At 41.5% G+C, this 19,838-nt stretch overlaps 1 protein-coding gene across 3 annotated transcripts in view; it reads right to left on the reverse strand.

Moving 5' to 3' along the window:
* rgl2 (ral guanine nucleotide dissociation stimulator-like 2) overlaps positions 1 to 19,838 on the reverse strand; it is a 38,212-nt gene that overhangs the window by 15,522 nt on the left and 2,852 nt on the right. Inside the window, exons 1-10 of one of the 3 annotated variants that reach the window (XM_061049899.1) lie at positions 14,014 to 14,225; positions 10,391 to 10,438; positions 9,886 to 9,969; positions 9,184 to 9,350; positions 8,128 to 8,184; positions 6,332 to 6,528; positions 5,189 to 5,301; positions 4,623 to 4,838; positions 3,238 to 3,341; positions 1,200 to 1,284 (exon numbers count right to left, since the gene is read on the reverse strand). In XM_061049899.1, coding sequence (XP_060905882.1) covers positions 1,200 to 1,284; positions 3,238 to 3,341; positions 4,623 to 4,838; positions 5,189 to 5,301; positions 6,332 to 6,528; positions 8,128 to 8,184; positions 9,184 to 9,350; positions 9,886 to 9,969; positions 10,391 to 10,438; positions 14,014 to 14,079 — 1,137 coding nt within the window. In that variant the 5' untranslated portion in view covers positions 14,080 to 14,225. Of the gene's footprint in view, positions 1 to 1,199; positions 1,285 to 3,237; positions 3,342 to 4,622; positions 4,839 to 5,188; positions 5,302 to 6,331; positions 6,529 to 8,127; positions 8,185 to 9,183; positions 9,351 to 9,885; positions 9,970 to 10,390; positions 10,439 to 14,006; positions 14,226 to 19,838 lie in introns of those variants that run through there. The other 2 variants (XM_061049900.1, XM_061049898.1) reach the window with 2 other exon arrangements.

Here is a 19,838-nt window from a genome sequence, read left to right on the forward strand (position 1 = left end):
AGTTTGTTTTTAATCATTTCCTTTGGGATTAAACAAGTTGTATCTTATCTTAAATCAATAATTTTAGAGTGTGATATTCTGTTTTTTACAGTGAAAGCTAAAATATCTGTCATTGCTAAGATCTGGTCCAACGCTGTGATGTTTTTGAGTTAAGGATAAAAAAAAGAGGGAAAGGAGTTTGAAACAAAGAGCTGCAGTGTGTTTCTCTTTGTTACATATTCAGTTTTAAACTCAAAGTGTTTGAAGTGACAGGTTGAAAGTCAGAGAGAGAAGCGTATCTTTGAAGTTATTTTTAGGCAGGCAGCGAAAAGACGAGCGGTAAAGAGCAAGCAGAACACACATCAGGGTAAAAATAGTCCTGTAACGTGATCGATATTTCAGAAGAGTTGTTAAAATCGAACTGCTTAGCACTGCGGCCCTTTGTTTGACATATTAAACCAGCAGCTTTCCAGCACAAGGAACTGCTTCATCAACCTCTGAGTAGCCAGTTTAATTTAATGTAGTTACACGACGAGATATCTAGAAAACACTTTGTCTAAACTGAACACTTTAGAATAAATCGTTAAGACTGGTGGCACAAGCATAGCCCAACTTTTGGCTGTTTGGTCACTATTCTGAAGCCTCCAGCGGCACTCCTCCGACCCTCCAATCAAGTTTGCATGAAGGAGTTATGAGATTAGAACACACCATAATTAAGCACCATTAAGTGCAAGCAGCAGACAAAAAATTGTCCTTGGCTCGAGCTGCAATTGTCTGTGGCCTGCATTTTTGTGTTAGCATGCTAATGTTAGCACACTTTGGTTAGCTCATAGCATCACATTGCATATAAGTTGACATGATTTTACGTGACGTTCAAATAAGCAGTGAGTATGTTCTTCTTCTCTCTAGTCCTTGACTAAAACAGCTTTTATACACAAGGGGAGGAGCCGGCCGTCCATGTAAACACGGCTCTGACAACAACACAGCCAGCCGGACTCGAGCTTCTCACTCCTTGTAGACAGTCATGACTCAGAGAGATATTTACAGAGGATAGACTAAATTTCTGCTGTATTTATGTGTAACATCATGTCGCACATTCTTCCTTTAAACTGTATCTGATGAATAATGTCTTAATCCAGAGCAGAGTTCCTGTCCTAAACCTGAAGACTCATTTCTAAACTTCCATTGATAACTTGTAAACTGTGTTGACAGAAACTCACCTCCTTCAGGAGCTCTCTGCTTTGTGCATAGTTGTCCTTGTCTGAGAATATCTCTGACAGCTCCTCGTATCTCTTCATTGCCTCCCTGTCAGTTCGAACAAAAAATTCATTCATTTACAGAAAAAAAAGTAATTATATTTCAGCGTCATTAAGCCAATGAACATTCATGATGAGATTTTGTTGAAGTTACATTTGAATGAGTACAGAAAGCCAAAAGCAGACGCCGTGCTGTAATCAGTGCCTGATGTGTTTTTCTGCACTTTATCTACAAACCGATGTACACATCCTTCACTTATTGTTTGTGAACTGTTTCTTAATTGCGCCATGTTTGTTATGACGTGTGCTGCTGCCCTCTTGGCCGGGTCAGCGTTGTGAAAGAGATCTGGATCTGGTAAAATAAAACAAACTAAATCAGATAAAAATGTTTGAGAATCAAAGACTGATGTGAGAAATAAGAGAAGAATGTTTTAAATTTGGGCACTGATTCAGAGACGGTGTCGTGACTGAGGATGGCTTAGCCAGCTCGTTTTGAAGACGACGCTGCTGAAGTGGCATTTTCTCTGATGACTTTGAGGACACATTTTTTCTACTTCTGCTTCTTTATGAGGTCGACTCAAATTTATTTACCAAGTTGCTAGGTGCTCAATAACTAAAGTCACCCGAGGGTGACAGCAACTTCCCATAACGGTGTTTTTGAAGCAAGGCCTTGTCCTGACTACGCAGCATATTACAGCTCATGAAATAATAATAATAATAATAATAATAATTAAAATGCTGCTTGTGCCGTGCAGATTTAACCAAAAAGAAAACAGAAATTAATCTGTCAAAAAAGCACTTAGTGCAGTGCAACAATAGTCCCATGTTTATCATAATAAAGAAGTGTTTTTAGAGATATAAATGCTTAACTCAGCAGTTTAGAATATTTTTTTCATCCAGTTTCACAACTTGAACAAACCATAAGTCAAGGCTCAGCATCAAGCTTAATTCCAAATGATTGATCTCTGGTTGAGTATGAAATCTGGACCTTTATTATTAACTTGTTTCCTCTGCAGACCTTATCATCAGCGGACATGTTGACTTCTTAAAGCCGGAGAAACACATGTGACTGAAACATATGAGCCATAAAAACAAATATTTTGACATCGAGACCTTCTTGTTTCTTTCAGCTTAAAATCTCTCCAGTGTTTGCTGGAGGACCGACGTACTGCTGCACTCTGTTAGGCACCAGCAGAGGTGACATACATACCCTGTCTACTGAAATACTACTATGGCCTCTGTACAGCCCTTTTACAAAGTTCACTTATATCATACCAGTTATCATATTGAAACTTATTTTAATTGTTAATTATCTTACATCATTTTCAACCACATCCTTCATTGTTCCTTTAGTTTGTTTAGACTCTTGAGTTTTATTTTTATGGATGGCAATCAGAAAGGTAATTAAAATCAAAAAGTTGCTTTTGGTACAAAAAAAGCATGAAAAGGGGGCACGGGTAGCCTAGTGGTTAGTGCGCACAGCCCATCTACGAAGGCCTCCAAGTGGGCAGCCCGGGTTTGAATCCGAACTGTGGCTCCTTTCCTGCATGTCATTCCCCACTCTCTCTCTCGCTCTCTCTGATTTCTGACTCTCCACTGTCCTATCTCTAAATAAAGGCATAAAAAATCCAAATAAGCCTTTTTTCATACAATAATAATGTCGCACAAAGTTCTAAAATATAACCAAATCATTAATCAACGAAATGACCCTAACCCCCCCTCCCTTACAATCTATGCACAAGGTTAAAAATATGTCATGAATAGAGAACCGGATAAAAACAGGAACTGATGGACAGAGGAAACACTATCATGAAGTTGTTACGAGGAAACACAGGAAAATGGTGAAAATGTTGAATTCAAGACGGGAAAATATCACGATCATAAAATTTATAAAATAATAAAATGTGACAAGATAATCAAGAAGATATATGTCAGTAAATAAAACTATGTGAGATCAAATACAATTCACTTATAAGCCACACAGGAAGTGTAGACGTCCTACCTGTCCGTTTCCTGCCACGTCCTCCGGAGCCGGTGGATGGGGTTACTCTGCAGGGCCGACACGACGGCGTACAGCGAGGAGAAGTTCTTCCTGGCTCGGCACTCCTGTTGAATTCACACACAGAGGGATGCACTCATTTGAATACGCACACGCATGCACATAGCCACACTGTAACTGAGAACACCTGTGGGTGTACGTCTGGCTGGTATTCAGTTACAGTGTCGGCCTGGAGCTGCTGAATAATGTATACTGCTAAAGAGGGCTGTCCCAAAAGAAACCTGCGAAAGAGCTCAGGACGCCACTTTGGCAGGAAACCAGTGATGCTTCACTTTGCCAGAGAGGATTTAGTGTGTGTGTGAGTTTGTGTTAGAGACTGTGTGTGTGTGTGTGATAAATGCAGCTCTCGTACAGGAACACTGGAGAGAAGCTGCGTTTTATTCACAGATAAAGACACTTGGCAAGTTACACCGCTCACATGACCGTAATAACCTGGGACAGGATGTTTATGTGTTTGGGTGGGAGCAACTGTGTGTGTGTGTGTGTGTGTGTGTGTGTGTGTGTGTGTGTGTGTGTGTGTGTGTGTGTGTGTGTGTGTGTGTGTGTGTGTGTGTGTGTGTGTGTGTGTGTGTGTGTGTGTGTGTGTGAGCAGATTCTGTTGATGCTGTGAGGTCTTCAATATTTTCAAAAGGAACTTATGTTGTGCAGAATTACCATTACACTGTTACAGAGCTCAGTAATCCACATTTCTCCTCCATAATGCCGCCGTCTTTAAGCAGCTTTAAACCTCTACTGTTTGCCTCGAGGTCGTAACTCACATTTGTGTGACTCAGCACATCAGTGGTACGCACTGTTCATGCAGAGTGCATTTCCTACTGCCTTTAAAGGAGAACTGGACTCGTAAGTCTCCTCTCAGGACAAAAATATGCAGATTTTTAACACTCGCTGCAGTCGTACCATCCAAAGACATTTACCCCCACATGCACTCAAACACAGAGAGAGAGAGAGAGAGAGGGAGAGAGAGAGAGCACTCCTTGTAATGAGGGATCCAGGAAAGAATCGTAAATCAAGACTTTGTATTTTGCCCTCAGACGTGGATTAAAGTAAAGTTGCTTGTACAATCACAGCCGAAACCAAGCAAAGCGTGACTTTCTGATGGTATTTGCACAGTCAGGGCTGAGAATAGGATTATGATTCGGGGATTAAAGGGAGTTTATTGTTGGGAAAGGCACAGTTGAGGGTTTTGTGAAAGCTTGAATACCCAACTGACATACTTTTCAGAATTTTCCTTTTCTAGATCTACCCCATTTTTATTGAAGCTCCAGCGTTTAAAAGTTGCACAAAATGAGCGTTTTTACAGCTTTGACCCACGATTATCACACACTGACCTCTGCCACTCCGATCCATTTTTCCAGCAGTCGGGCTCTCTGTTGGCTGCGCAGCTTTGTAGGACAAAGGCAGGAAGCTAAAACTGCATTAGCCAATTTGTTGAACTGACGTATGGTGGCCCGGACAGACCAACAAACCCCTTCTCTCCCTTTTTTATCCCTCTGAGACCACAGTGAGCCCAGGCAGTGGTACGGGACCAGACGGACAAATAACTCCTGATGAAAGACGGAAAAAGATGTTTAAATTAACATCCAGTTTGCTCAAATATCACAGAATAACACAGACAGAGGTTTGAGGAGTTGCACCTCTCTGTTGCATACATATTGCTCTCAATAAACCGTTTGTTTTAAATTCAGAAATAACCAAATGCAGCAGCGGGGCAGGATAAAATGATGGACAGTAAACTACAGCTGAACTAATCCACACAATCAACAGAGCAGGAGCCTAAATAACATGCAAACATACTGACTACTGTACTCTTTTACATTTCTGCACCACTGTAGTATTTTTACTTCATATGCAAAACAAAACCATCTCAAGGCTTCAACAACAAAAAAAAACTCACCGTCTCTATTTTGGTGAGCTGCTCGGCGATGAGCGCTGCGGGGAAGCCCAGGACACTGGTGGGTTCAAACTTGGAGGCGTTTGGAGGAGTGGAGCTGGTGAAGCCGGTCGGATCTGCAAAAAAAGAGAGAAGCTGTTCAATAAAACTCTGGATTCAAAACACAAAACACACCTTCGTTTACAGGCTCTATATGGCTTCTTAGTCCCTCAGCTGCAGGAATTAGATCATCAAAGAGCCGTTGATGTGATCCTTCACCTTGTGCAGGGTAAAATGTCGTTCTAGAGAATGGTGCTTTCTCAAGATAACGGCTTACTTATTTTTGTTATCGCAGGAAACACAAGTAAATTGGATCTGGAGATAATTAGATATTCCACCCATGACCTTGAGATTTGGCGATGAGAGAAAACAAGATTAAGCTTAGCTGCAAGTGGATCTGAAAATATATGTCTGAGTCTTTCAGCTAAATGCTAACACTAAGATGTCAATAAGCTCATGATTGATTGCCTGTTACACGCTGAAGAAGAGCGTCTGCTCGTAACATTTGTGTGGCAATTCAAAATATAAATTTGGAGTGCTGTCCTAATTGTTTTTCGGGATTCAGCACCCAGTTGTTTAAGTAAGGGACTTGGGGCTCTGATGGCGCAGTGGTTAGTGTGCACGCCCCATGTTTGGCCCAGGTTTGAATCCCACATGTCATTCCTTATTCTCTCGCCCTGAAAAATAAATAAGGGAGTTGAGTTAGTTTTCTCTGTCAATAAGCTCATGGTCACATTTGCAAAATGTGCATGCTGATCAAATATAATCTCCCCATAGCTACCATTCCAGTGTAGCCAGGTAGCATGCTAATACATGCTAATTAGCCTTAAACACAAAGTACAGTTAAGGCTGTTGGGAATGTCCTTTAGTTGTAAGCCATCCTTAAAGGTGTTTGAGTTCATGATTTTATGTGTTAAGTGGTCTGAAAAGTATTCTTCTTAAGCAGTTCTCTGCCACTTCTTTTTTTTTCAATGAGCTCAAACCACCACATGTTGTCTTTTTTACTTCTATTGTACCCCCTGTTTGCAGTTTACACAGTTTGCTCGAGAATACAAGTCTGCAGAAGAGCTTGATCAACCGTGCCATTTAATACGAGTTCAAACGAACTTTTCTGGGCATCAGGGAGCAGGGCTTTCTCGCTGAGCTCCTCGGCTATCCTGAGGAGCCGAGCACGGAGGTCAGCTGCAGATGAGGAGTCCTGAGGGAAGAGGGGAGCCAGACGCAGCAGGCGAGAGGGCTCCCCCAGACCCTTAAAGTCTTCAGGGTACTCGGAGAGCCACATTCTGAACACTGTGCACACCGCCCTGCAGATAAAAGGAGGGAAAGTATAAACAAGGTGTTCACACTAATGTAGCATTTCTAGTGATTTTTGTAACCCAGAATGTGATCATCTTTATTTCTTATTTTTGACTTTCAGACAAAAAGTTTCTTGAAAGTGCTCTCTATGGATATGAGGTCATCTGAAACCAAGTTAGACCTTTCAAGTGAATTTAAAAAAATCAGTCATCACATTGTGCTGGGAGTATAATGAAAGGCGTTGTGCTGGTGGGACGTGCATGTGTTTCTGCTTTAAACCCTGGGCTGTTGGCTGTTGTGGGAAGCAGATAAACAAGCCGTTGCAGATTGGAATTGATTGAATGTATTGATATTTTCTGACACATCTAAAAAGTTGCAGAGAAACCACGCTCTCAAGGGGGGGTTTATCCAGGAAAAGCAGCTTAGAGAAGAGTCTATCATTTCTCGGAAGTAAAGGATCAAGATTGTTTTGTGTTAACAGAGGTTGAATGATAGCCTGTGTGCAATGAAACGCTTCCCATGACACGTAAAGCCAACAGCACCAAGGACCTCTTTCAGGGAAAGCAGAGTGTGGGATGAAAATGGTAAATGAACTACGTCATGCCCCCCTACTCCTTGTCTATAGGGAAAACTTCATGCCTTAAGGGACCAGTGTGAATGAGCAATTCAGGAAGATTTCAGCGGCAGGCTGAGTGCACATAAAATAAAGCAGCTAATGACAAATAACAGAGTGAAAAGAAAAATCTCTTGTGGACTAACATTTGTTAGATGAATAGAAACATAGATCACAATGCATGCTTTCATTCCTCCTTCATTGCTGGATGTGTAAATTAACAACTGTTTGCTATCGCAGTAGCTAAAACAACAATCAAGTACAAGATGAGTTTAGTTTTTTTATTTAAAAACTCTTTAAAATTATGTCAAAGTACGAGCTTGTTGAGATTGTTGTTGCAGTCTTCTGTTTGGTGTTCTCTGCTTATACTTGGTTGTTTAAAGGCCCTGACACACCAAGGAGATCGCTCTAGAGATCGCTACCTGTCTGCCTTTTTTTCGGCCGATTCCACATGTTGTATCAGCGTTGGTCGGCGTCGGCGCGGTTGGTGAGAGGAATCTCTCTGATTGGCTGTTCGGGGGGTTTCATTGTAGTATCCATGCTTTCATCCATTAGTGCAGTTTCTCCTTATTTGTCTCCTCCGCCTCCTCTTTTCTTTTTCCACTAAAAGACCAAGGGCTGACAACGCCAGCGCCATTTTCAACTTTTTATCAGACATTATTCCCCATTAGTAGGCTACCTATAATACGACTGGTGAACGACAGCGGTGTGAAAATGGTCTTCTCGTATCATAACAACGGACTACCGCCGTTGGCCGTCGGCTGTAGTCTTGTGGTGTGTTCAAGTGCAACTTCTTGGCCAAGACGCGAGGCAACGCCACAGTCGGCCTTTCTTCTACACTACTTCTTTGCCGTCTCCTTCGAGTGTCAGGGCCTTAAAATTCTTGTTTAACAAGTTGTGTTTTTGCACACAGTTATTGTGACTAAATATATGTAGACAAACTCAGCATGTTGAAATAAAAGTGGAATGAAATTGTTGAAATGCTGAAACTCACTTGTTGAAAGATTGTCTGATCTGGCTCCTCTCGTTGTCCCCCGGCGGGGTCTCCAATCTGTTAAGCAGAGCAGAAAAACAGAAACACTCGTATCATTGGCTTGTGTCTGCTCTGTGATTAATTCATGTATGGCTTCTTTTTCTCTGGATGCTTTTCAACAAAGGTGTTGTCATAATGTTTACTCATCTACAATGACTCTCTCCGGAGGAACTTTCCAAACAGGTCTTTCATTAATTTCTCCATTATTTAGTACGACTTCATCACAGAGCCGATGAGACTTCACAGGCACATATTGTTTATACAAACAGAAAACACTGCAGAGCCGCCGTTATTATGAGTAAACACACAAGTGCGTCCTGTATTGTGAAGTGACATTTAATGACGTTAAAGAATCAACATCCAAACAGCTGTTTTAATTAGAATCGGCTTGCAAAGGAGAGCTAGACAACTGTTCCTTTGGTAGAATAAAAAACAGGTTCATGGTTAGCTGATCAACTCTTTAGTACAACAATTAATTTAGTAAGCTTGCGCCAGTGTGGATTTAAAGACGTAGTGTCTGCCTTTATCTAGTTCCATTATTGTCACATGTGCCCAGAACTCAAAGGTCAGAGTGCCAAAGTAAGCTGCTAACGTTAGTTAACGTTTAGCAATTGTATGGCGTGTTCACACCTGCACAAAACTCCTGAAAATGTCCCAGGATTTTCCCACATGAATCTACAAAAGTTTGGGTATTAGACCTTTACCTACACCTTCTAAACATTAGAATGATGGTATGTCTTTGTGAACTTGGTGGCATGTTGTTATTAGTTAAATCACTCCCTTAGCGTACTTGGAAGGAAAGTGCAGCCCAACAGAGATCCAAGCATTGCTGTAGACTCTCAGCACGGCTTCTCTTTAAATCTGCTTTAGAGCACAAAGCCAGTGAGACAGGATATTGACAGCTGCTTTGCCTGCTGTGCATCACTGCATCTGGAACGACCTTTAACTGTCACTGATAACTAGATTGTCTAAGAGAAGCAAAAGGATAAACATTCAGTAATTCCACAACTCTCCCACCTGTCTGTGAGGATGTCCAGCACTCTCCGCGTGGAAGTGAAGGATCGATATGTGGAGAGGAAGATGGTGATGAAGGAGGAATCTCCCATAGAGAAGGAGTGAAGGAGGTGGAGCACCAGCTTTTCCTCTGTCCCTGCTTTCAGACACTGGGAGCGAGTAACTGATGACTGGACACAAACAAGAAGGATGAGAGGCACAAATGGGATTTTTTATTACTTCAAAGGAGTGTTGTAGTACTCAAGATCGGTCTTGGTCTCAATACTGGTCTCGAGATAACTTTCTGAAGGTCTCGGAATCGAAACCATTTTTAGTCAGTCTTGTGTCAGACTGGGCGGACTCTGGATTTTAAATCAAGACCGGTAAAGACCACTATTGATTGGCAATTTTTTTCACGTCATTACTGTGATGAGAAGGCAAATGCCTCTTTCTAAAACAAACTATAACTTTAATTCAATTGTAGTTTGATTTATTTCCCCCAGTTACGGCCGCAACCTTCCCAATGTTTCAGTCTAAATGAGTGACAAGCCCCCTTGCACACATGATTTTTTGCTGAAATTCATGGACTTGGTCTTGTCTCAGTCTCATCCTGCCTTGTTCTTGGTCTTGACTTGGTCTCGATCCCTAAATGTTTATGGTCTCAGGTATGTCTTGGTCTCGGTTACTGTGGTCTTGACAGTCTCAACTAAACCAGACCGGACTTACCAATGGATTATTGAGTGCCCCATGCTGCTGTTTGACCACCACTGTGTAGATCACTCCATCCTCCTCTTCCTCCACCACAGTGGACTGTAGAGCAGAGACACCAAGTTTAGATCACAAAGAAAATCAAATTCAACTTGAATTTTTACTGAATTTATTAAACTTGCACTTATAGGCAGGAGTCTCATTAAATAAATAAACTGCCCTTCTTTAGACACTCGATACCCAAAGATGAAGCATAAAATCAAGATATGAAATTCAAAGCTTGATCCAAAGGCAACTGGACAAGATCTTCAACCAAGTCCAGCTGCCTCTGGATTAGTCTTCAAACAGCCATGACCTGGATGACTGAGAACCTACGCAGACTCGCCGCACATGCTACATGGAGCTCTTAGGAACAGTTATAGCTTCAGGGAAAGTCCCTGACGCCGTGACCCTGTTTTTATAACTGTCCTGACTCACAGCCACATTATGCATGTTACTTCAAACACAACACAGCTGAACCTACCAGATCCAGAGGACAGTACCAGGTGGTCTTCATTGGGGAGGGCTCTGCCTGAGGAACAGAACAAAACAAAGAAAACATGCATTATTACAAAAGCACTGATCTTATTTAGTCTCCAAAGGATTACAGTAGTAGTGTTCTTATTGGGTGAGTAGTTTGTGGTTCTCTTTGGTCTGTGTTCCCTTTAATTAGTACCAAGGCAATCTGATCACGATCAAAAATGATAGACTGCACATAAACTTCAACCAGAGACTTTTCCATTTTTAGCTCGTTTCATTGGATGAATCCCGGAGTAAAAACTGAATAGAGTACAAAAACACATCAGGGTTTCAGGGAAACAAACAATGGCATAGAAGAATGTATGAAATAAACTTTTACATAAAAAAAAAAACCAAGAGAAAACTTTTAAACCAGGGTGCTGAGTGGTTAGTGTGCATGCCCCATGTACAGAGGTACTCCAAGCAGGTTGCCGGGTTCAAATCTGAACTGTGGCTCCTTTCCCGCATGTCATTCCCGACTTTCTCGCTCCCTAATTTCTGACTCTATGCACTGTTATCTCTAAATAATAACAATAAAAAAAAACTTTTAAACCTTCTTCAACAAATGGCTTTGCGTTGATACTTTTTACTTTTATGTCCCACTGACAAATTAGATTCTCTTTAGAAAATAATTTTTTTTTCCCATCCATCCATCCATTTTCTTCCGCTTATCCGAGGTCGGGTCGCGGTGGTAGCAGGCGCAGTAAGTCAACCCAGACTTCCCTCTCCCTAGCAACCTTTTCCAGATCCTCCTGGGGGATTCCGAGGCGTTCCCAGGCTAGACGGGATATATAATCCCTCCAGCACATTCTGGGTCTGCCCCGGGGTCTCCTCCCAGTTGGTTGTGCCTGGAAAACCTCTAAAGGCAGGCGTCCAGGAGGCATCCTTAACAGATGCCCAAACCACCACAACTGGCTCCTTCGGATGCGGAGGAGCAGCGGCTCTACTCCAGGATTCGAGCTCCCCCCAGTGTCCGAGCTCCTCACCCTATCTCTAAGGCTGAGCCCAGCCACCCTCCGGAGGAAGCTCATTTCGGCCGCTTGTATCCGCGATCTCATTCTTTCGGTCACTACTCATAGCTCATGACCAGAGGTGAGGGTTGGAACGTAGATCGAGCGGTAAATCGAGAGCTTTGCCTTCAGCCTCAGCTCCCTCTTCGCCACAACGGTCCGGCACAACGCCTGCATTACTGCTGACGCCGAACCAATCCGTCTGTCAATCTCACGCTCCATCCTACCCTCACTCGTGAACAAGACCCCGAGATACTTGAACTCCTCCACTTGGGGCAAGGACTCACTCCCCACCCGAGGATTGAATAAACATTAAGCAGCCCACTTATTATTACTGAGTATACGTTGTAAAAACCAACATATATAATACTTTACATATTTAACATTGAATGCTTGGGTTGGACCTTAAAGGGTCTCATTCACTCATACCTGCTATAGCCCCTGGACTGTTGTATAACTGAAACCTTCCAGCATTGATTGATTTAAAATCAATTAATTTGCCCGCGGCCAAGTTTAATCCAGGTATATGAACGAGCCCTGGCAGCTTTACAGGCCAGGCTCAACAGCTACTACACACCACATATTGACACACACAGCTCCCCGGCAGCAGGACTCTGCAGCCGACTCATGCTACACACAGCAGATGAGTCACAGTACTTTATTAGAGAGAAGAAGAAGTGTGATATGCAGCAACGCCATGGAGACATTTTAATAAAACAGCAGAGAGAGAAGAGAAAGATGACACATTTTTAATGTCTCATTAAGGTGGTTCAAAGTAATAACATTAACTCAAGTGATATAGTAAAGTACAGTTTAGAGGTACTTTATACGTCTTCTTCTTTAGTCCAATTTAAAGGCAATTATTGTTCTTTTTTATTGTGTTACATTAAATAGTCTCTAGTTTCTCTACACAATATGACTTTAAATTAAAATAAAGCACATCAGAGGCTTAAAGAAATGCAACTTTTATCAACTCTTTTGCTCCACCCCTGTTCATCAACTCAGGGCCTGTTGTCACCATTCATGTGTCTATGAGTTGTTACTTCTAAACTCTTCATATCAGTTTAGTAATTACTTGAGATCTGAAATGGTAAAATTATAAACTGTTTCACAAAAAGTCAGAAAACCAGAGAAATACTGCATGTTTATATCTAACTGATACACTTATGGGACTCCAGTTTTATCTTGTTATCCATCTATCATCCATCCATTTATCATCCATCCATCTATCATCCATCCATCTATCATCCATCCATCCATTTATCATCCATCCATCCATCCATCTATACATGCATCCATCCATCCATCCATCCATTCATCCATCCATCTATACATGCATCCATCCATCCATCCATTCATCCATCCATCTATACATCCATCCATCCATCTATACATCCATCTTTCCATCCATCCATCCATTCATCCATCCATCCATCCATCCGTCCATTATCTGTACCACTTCTTCCATTAGGGGTCCAAGCTGTCATTGTACGAGGGGCGAGACGTACACCCCGGACTGGTCGCCTGTCGATCATCGGGCTGACGTTTGGTAAGTAAGTTTGCTAATTTTACTTCTGAGTCTTTCTCTGCTGGCTGTTACAGCTTTATTTTTAAAATTCCTTCATACATGTATGTACAGTATGTTTCATGTATGTTCATAAATATACCTGCAAAGTTTCAGTTAAAGGCATTTCTCATCTGACAAGGGCCAATGTAAAAACATCTTAAACAGCATCATCAATAACAAAGATTGAGTAGCAGTGTTGTGTTGTTTCTCTTCTCTCTCTCTCTCAGTCTGTTACTATCTCCTGTTGTTGATTGTGGTGGTTGGCGCTGTCTTTTTTGTTTACATTCAGATCACAGATTGGGCATGTTACCTTTATGAATATCACGTCACCCGTCTCCCTCGTCTTCTAACCCTGACGCTTTCGCAACTGTGAACTTTTCCACACTACATAATGTATGAGCAAAACACTGTGAAGTCATTCTGTCTGTTTTTATCCTGCGTCAACAGTTTGGGATCAGTGAAACACACGAGCCCCACCATGGAAATGTAGTCCAAACAAATAGACCAATAAAACATCTTATCAACCTTTCTATCGGTCATTACACTCTAAAAACAAAGATCCAATGACCTGTTTCATTCATTTTACATGTGCTGACTTGTGAGCTTTCATATGCAAATCCACCACCACCTAAGAACCAAGAATCTTATTCATGCTGACAGCAGAAGTGCCTGAGTCCAATTACTCCCCCCGTCCAACCTATGGTGTAATTAGCTGTAATATGCATATGTTAGCCTCTATTAGCCTCTTTCAAATTACCTTAGCTTGACTTGATCGAAGGTCAACACTCCAACCAGGCGCTCTTTGCATTTAAAAAAGAAGGATCCTGCTGCCCTGAATTTTACGGCCTATGAAACAAACCTGTTATTCTAGCTGATATCTGCGCTGGCTGCTGCACAAATCTGCTTTTGATTCTATCTTTCTCATGAAATCAATCCGAAAATAAAACACACACCCGCACACAAACTCACACAAAAAGAGGGGAAAAAATGGTCACACAAGTTACCTTTTACCTCTGCAAGTCCAGACAGGTAGCAATCCCTAAGCTTCCTGGAACTCTTCAGGATAAAGGTACACATGGTGTTTTCATTTTCTCCATTTTCTCTCCTCTGTGTCTCCCGCTTTTGTCTTCTCTTGACCGCCCCTTATTCCCCTTGACCTACATCTAAATGTTTATGTCATGACTGTCTGCCCTTCTATGCGTCTTGTTGCTGTGTTGCACAAAGACACACCTGAAGCAGGAGCTAAAGTCCGGCCCCTGCGAGCCTGGGCACACCCATTATACACACACACACACACACAGACAAACACACACACACACACAGAGATAGGGATATGTTGTGACTGATAGCGAAATACTCATTTAGAGGGAGTCACTTTTCTACAGAGTCACTCCTACTCACATGCAGAAAAGTTAGAATACACACTGCTCACACAAATAGAGACCCTCATCAATAGGAAAAAGCCAGGGCACTTTGCTGCAAAAACACACACACATGCACGCACACAAACACACATTCTGAGAGACAAAGCCCTGGAGCTATTTCCAGAACAATACCCCCTCTCTTTCAGTCTCTCCTCTCCGCTCTCCTGCTCTCTTTTCGTCTTTGTGGATGACCTTCCTGTGCAGATAAACCGGTTTAACTGCTGCTTACTACAACACTTAGCTAAACAACAATTAGCCTGATTATCTGAATATCTGATAACAGGTAGAAGTTGGACAGCCTTCATATTGTACTTGTTTCATCCGGCAGTCTGACACGCTGTGTGAGCAGTAAGAAGTCTGCAGTCTTGTAAAGAGAACCAATAAATGTTCACACAGCCAGTAAACCAGGAAGCACGCTGTGTTTATTTAGAGGGTTAATGACATCGCAGGGTGAAGCCATGTTAACTAGCTAGGTGGGACTTTCACAGTATTGTGTGGGATTGTGTGTGTGTGTGATTGTGTGTGATTGTGTGTGTGTGTGGGGGGACGGCTGTAAGCTAATTAATGTTTCACCTACCATAGATCATTTCTGTGTTTGTACACAGTGATGACATGTTTTGTGGGCGGAGCCAAACTGGTGCCGGAAAGGTAGCTGATGAGTACTCGCCTTGCAGTGAATTCACATCAGAAAGTTTTAATAGAAGCAAACAGATAAAGATTAGCTTTAGCATTAGCATTTAGCACTAGTTTTGTATGATATTTAAATCTTCCTGGCTTCTTTTTTACTCGCTTTAGTTTACCTCCATCAGTTCTTAAAGAGAGCTCTTTTATGATTTTTTACAGCTTATTTGCTTGAGTTTCTCATGAAGATGGAAACAGAGCTGAAGACAAAGAGTTGTCTGGACGCTACAGACAAATAGAAAACTGCAATATTTAGCAATAAGTGCTTAGTGGAAAAAAAAAAACTTAAACGATGGGTGCAAAACTTTCAAGTAAACAATAAATGGTTGAATAAAGACATGTGAGATATTATTCAAACTATACTTCAGGGTCTGAGCAGTTAAAGTTACACGACGCTGACGAGCATTAGTCATCCTCAAAAGCAAAAGTGCACACAAAGTGTATATACTTTGACAGAGAGGCTTCGCAAACAATGACATCACCTATCATGAGGGCATACAACACACAACTTGTATAAGGTTTTTTTTTTAATTCTACATCTTGGTGAGTTCATATTTCAGCTCATTTATTTACATTTTAAACGTGCACAGGTTTAGTTTATGAAATATGACAGAAGTGCTGGTTTGAGAAATACAATGAATTACAATTTTCTTCAGAGGACGTTAAGTTTGTTGTGCTCTAATTTTAGTTAAATATCCTTCCTCTCTCACAACATCGGTAGGTGAAACTCATTTTGTTGCTTGAAGCCTTATTAAACTGTCTGTGTGTTCCTGCATGTCATTAAGCAGAAAGAGGATTTGTTATCACAAAACTTATCAAAATTAAATAATATATGAGAATATTATTGACCTTAGCTGAACCTTACTCAGCCGGAAAACTGTGAATGTGTAAAAAAAAAAAAGGTGATGAAGGAGAGGTGACAGATGAGATACATGTGCAGGCAGTGAGCAGTATCATTAACGTTAACATTATCTTGACGCTAACAAGTCACACTGAGAGCTTAATAATTGAAATGGGTTTAAATGTAGCTTATATGTAAGACAATGTCAAATCCCCTGAAGCTTTTGCATTGGTGCAGACTTATAAAGACTGTTACATTTGTATGGCTTTTAGTACTTGAGCACAGTGACTCTGTGGACCTCAGTCCCAGGCTCAAAGTCAAGCAGCCCTTTGCTGTGTTTCCTTTTTTCCAGTCAGGGCCGCTGTATCGAGATACTTAAGATAAAATGGTTTTCAGTGGAGCACCAAATGGGTTTGCTGTTTGAAAGCAGGCTGAAATCTGGGTCAGAGTCAGCCTCTCTTTCAGTGGAGAAACTCTCCTAAACATAATAGGTGTGTGTAGTTTGGAGTTCAGCTGCCTGGTGGATAAGCGTCAGGATTATCGGGCACTGTGGTGGGTGGCATGAGTCGCTCCTGGTTCATAATAAAAGACTCAAAGGCCCTGATTTGAGAGGTTTTGCCGAACCAATATTGACTTTTCCCATGTGAACCATTGTTTTTGTCATAACTGGAACTTTATGTTTTTTAAAAAGATGATATCTTCTCTAAGCTCTCCTTCTTTTAAAGCCCCCCCCCTCCCCTCCAGCTGCAGACAGGAAGCACATAATAAGTGGAGACAAACACAGGAAGCAGGACGTGCTGTCGTGCTGCGGAGCTATTTTTCTTCCCCTCTCCTTCCATCACAAGTCAAGACTGCATCCTCCCCTTCTCTTGAGCAACGACGTCAGCTTTTGGTAGGCAAAGGGCAGGAAGCTGACCCTTTTTTTTTTCACCCGCCGACTCAAAAAACAACCACCTTTTTCCTTAAATAAATCCATGAAGTCAGGCTTCCGCTGTGCTAAAAAGCTTTGTCTTTGAACAAATACACACATGCCCTTATTTACAAGCAAACAAGGGATCGTAAATACATCTTCTGAAGTATTATTTAAAGATAACCATTGTTTTTTTGGAGTGGTTCACAACCCCCGACCCCTTCCTTCCTATCTTTCTCTCTGCTCCTCTTCGTCGGCTTTCATCTATGTTTCCCCTGGTGCCCGTTATCTGCTTGCTTTTAAGTAAAACTCTGAGGCATTAAAGCCAAAGCTGTTCTGTTCCCCTGAAAGGAAAAAAAAAAACCTCCTGAGGATTTGATTACTCAATGAGATATCATCAGTGTGGGATGGTCTTCCAGTCAGTCTGTAGGGCAAAGGTGGCACACTTTGCCTCAATCTGAATCCTGTTATAATACTTTACTGAATCATTTCTGCAGAAATACCCAGACAAGTATTGTTGCCTTTGTCCTCTAAAAAGTGTGTATGGGTTAACACAGTAATCAGCTATAGCCAAGCAATATGTGTACATATGGGATTAAAGTGGACATTGCATCCATATGTGGTTTAAGCACAAACTAGCCCGACCGATTAATCAGCCAGCCGATAATATCGGCCGTCTCCAATATATTATGAGATTGAAACCGAAGTGGGATGACAGCGAGGAAACTGCGTCTTTGCGTCCGCATCATCTCCCACCAGTCTGAATTGAAATGGATTTGTCTTTGCGAAGGGGTACAGAAATATGGAATTACATTTTTCCAAGAAAACTCTCCACAGCAAAGAGCTTGTTGTTTTTCATCGTTGCTTGAAAAATATCTTCTGATTTCTCTTGTGTAATTGTCATGCCGCCGTTTGCTTCCCATCTTGATTTAACAACAAGTGTGCTTTCTTTGTTCAGTGATTGGACGGTCAAATATAACTCTGAGATAACTCTTTTGTAGACTTTGTCTTCGTTTGCTTTACAAATACTTGTGGTCATTTCTTTTCCAGCTTCCTCCTCCACACACACCTTTCCAATGTCACAATTGAGGGAGCAGTGTTTCAGTCACACCCCCATTAATAACCATGAATGAGTCCCTTGACATAAAATGATAATTATAGAGATGAGAAGACATTATTATAAAAACTTTAAAACCAAACTTGATATCTATATAATTCTTAGACTTTTATCTCAGCTCTTTTGTGGCTGCAGGTCAAAGATTCTGCTATTTGAAACCCTTACCTACATTTGTTCAGTTATCTTCAGTTCACAGAAACAAACCAGCAAGAAAAAACTAAACTGGCTCCAAAATATAAACGTATTTTTATCTCTTATCTGGAATTTCATATGCCATCACAATCTACAAAACTGAGCACGAAGACACGCTTTATGCTGAGTTTCTTTCACCTAAAAGCTTAACTGTGAACTCAAAGGTTGTCACTTCATGCATTCTGACTCATACATCCAAGTTTCCCTCATGAAAGAATGAGCGAGTGGTCGTATTGGATTGCACTCGACAGACTGTCCTTGGAGACGCTCTGTGATACTGGACACTGTTTACAGGGAGAGCAGGTGTACACCTCATCGAGCAGCCAAACGGCCCCCATGCATTATTAACAGCGAGGTCCAGCAGCTGCAATGTGTGACTCGAGCACAGAGGAAGTCTGCTCACTGAGAAAGAGAGTCAGAGCAACCTGTTTTTTTTAGCTGTGAGGAGGTCTTTGAGGCTCTGTGTGAAGTTAACCCAGAGAGCTATATGCAGGCTCATGTGAGAGTGGGTCAGTAGATCACTGTGACTCAGGGAAAATATCACCTCTTGAGCTGTCAAAGTCTGGAGTTTTATACCACACATGCAAGAGAGAAGTTTGGACGGTAGCTATTTGTAAAAGTATTGATGAGACTCAGGAACCTCAGCATCACCGCTTAACATTAACAGAGGTGAAAGGTCGTGGGAAATCCACCTGTGCTGTGAATATTTTAACTTCCTCAAAGTTAGTTCAAAAGGTCATTATTTTTACAGATGTTATCTATAGAGTCAGTGCACTTCAGTCACAAACTGTGTAAAAGATGACTTAAAAAACAATCACAAGAGATTGAAAGAACATCTTTAAAATGCTATTTTAAACAAGACTAACAGTCTAGCGCTAAGCAAGAGACATTTTATATCATCTAATATTTGAATAAGCAAGATTACATTTGCCTAATAGCACTAGCAGTACAAACAGGCTTAGTGTGAATTTTTTCATTAGTGGTCATCCGACTTAAAGGTACAATATGTAGAATTGTATTAGAATGTTTCCATTAAAATATATAAATTCATTAAAAATTGACTAACCCTATGTTATATACATTTTTTTGTTGAGTACTTACATTACTTAAACAATTTCCAACAGTTATGAAAACCAGAGAAGTCTGTAATTTCATAGTTGTAACGGGACGTGTCTTGTCGAGGCGGCCGCCATGAAGCCGCCATGACAGACACAACATGTTTATCGTTACCAAGGAAACACCGGATGTTATGTCAAAGGCCGCTACATAAGGAAGCATATGCTGTTAGTGAAAGCTGCCGTACTGTTGCTGTATGTGCTGCTGTGATAATAAAACACCATATAAATTATACATTGATACATCGTCTGTAAACATATTCTCTTCCTCAGTCTGTTTCGCCCGTTCGTATTGACAACGATCTAGTTGGAGTTCATTCTGCGGGGAGCAGGGAGACCTCCCATGATTCCCCGCTAGCCTCGACATCATCTTTTTGTTATTGTTTTGATTGAGAGCCCCATGGCGGCAAAATTTACATCCTGTGCGTTTAACTGTGCACATAAACGTGCTGACCGAGACTATCTCCATGTCTTACAGTCTATGTATCAGCTACATGGTAGCGCTGGAGAAAAGGGGCTCATCCCAGTCATTGTGGTTAGTCCTCTGGGGCCTTAA

The sequence above is a fragment of the Labrus mixtus genome, chromosome 11, assembly GCF_963584025.1.
Source record: "Labrus mixtus chromosome 11, fLabMix1.1, whole genome shotgun sequence".
Classification (NCBI taxonomy): Eukaryota; Metazoa; Chordata; class Actinopteri; order Labriformes; family Labridae; genus Labrus; species Labrus mixtus.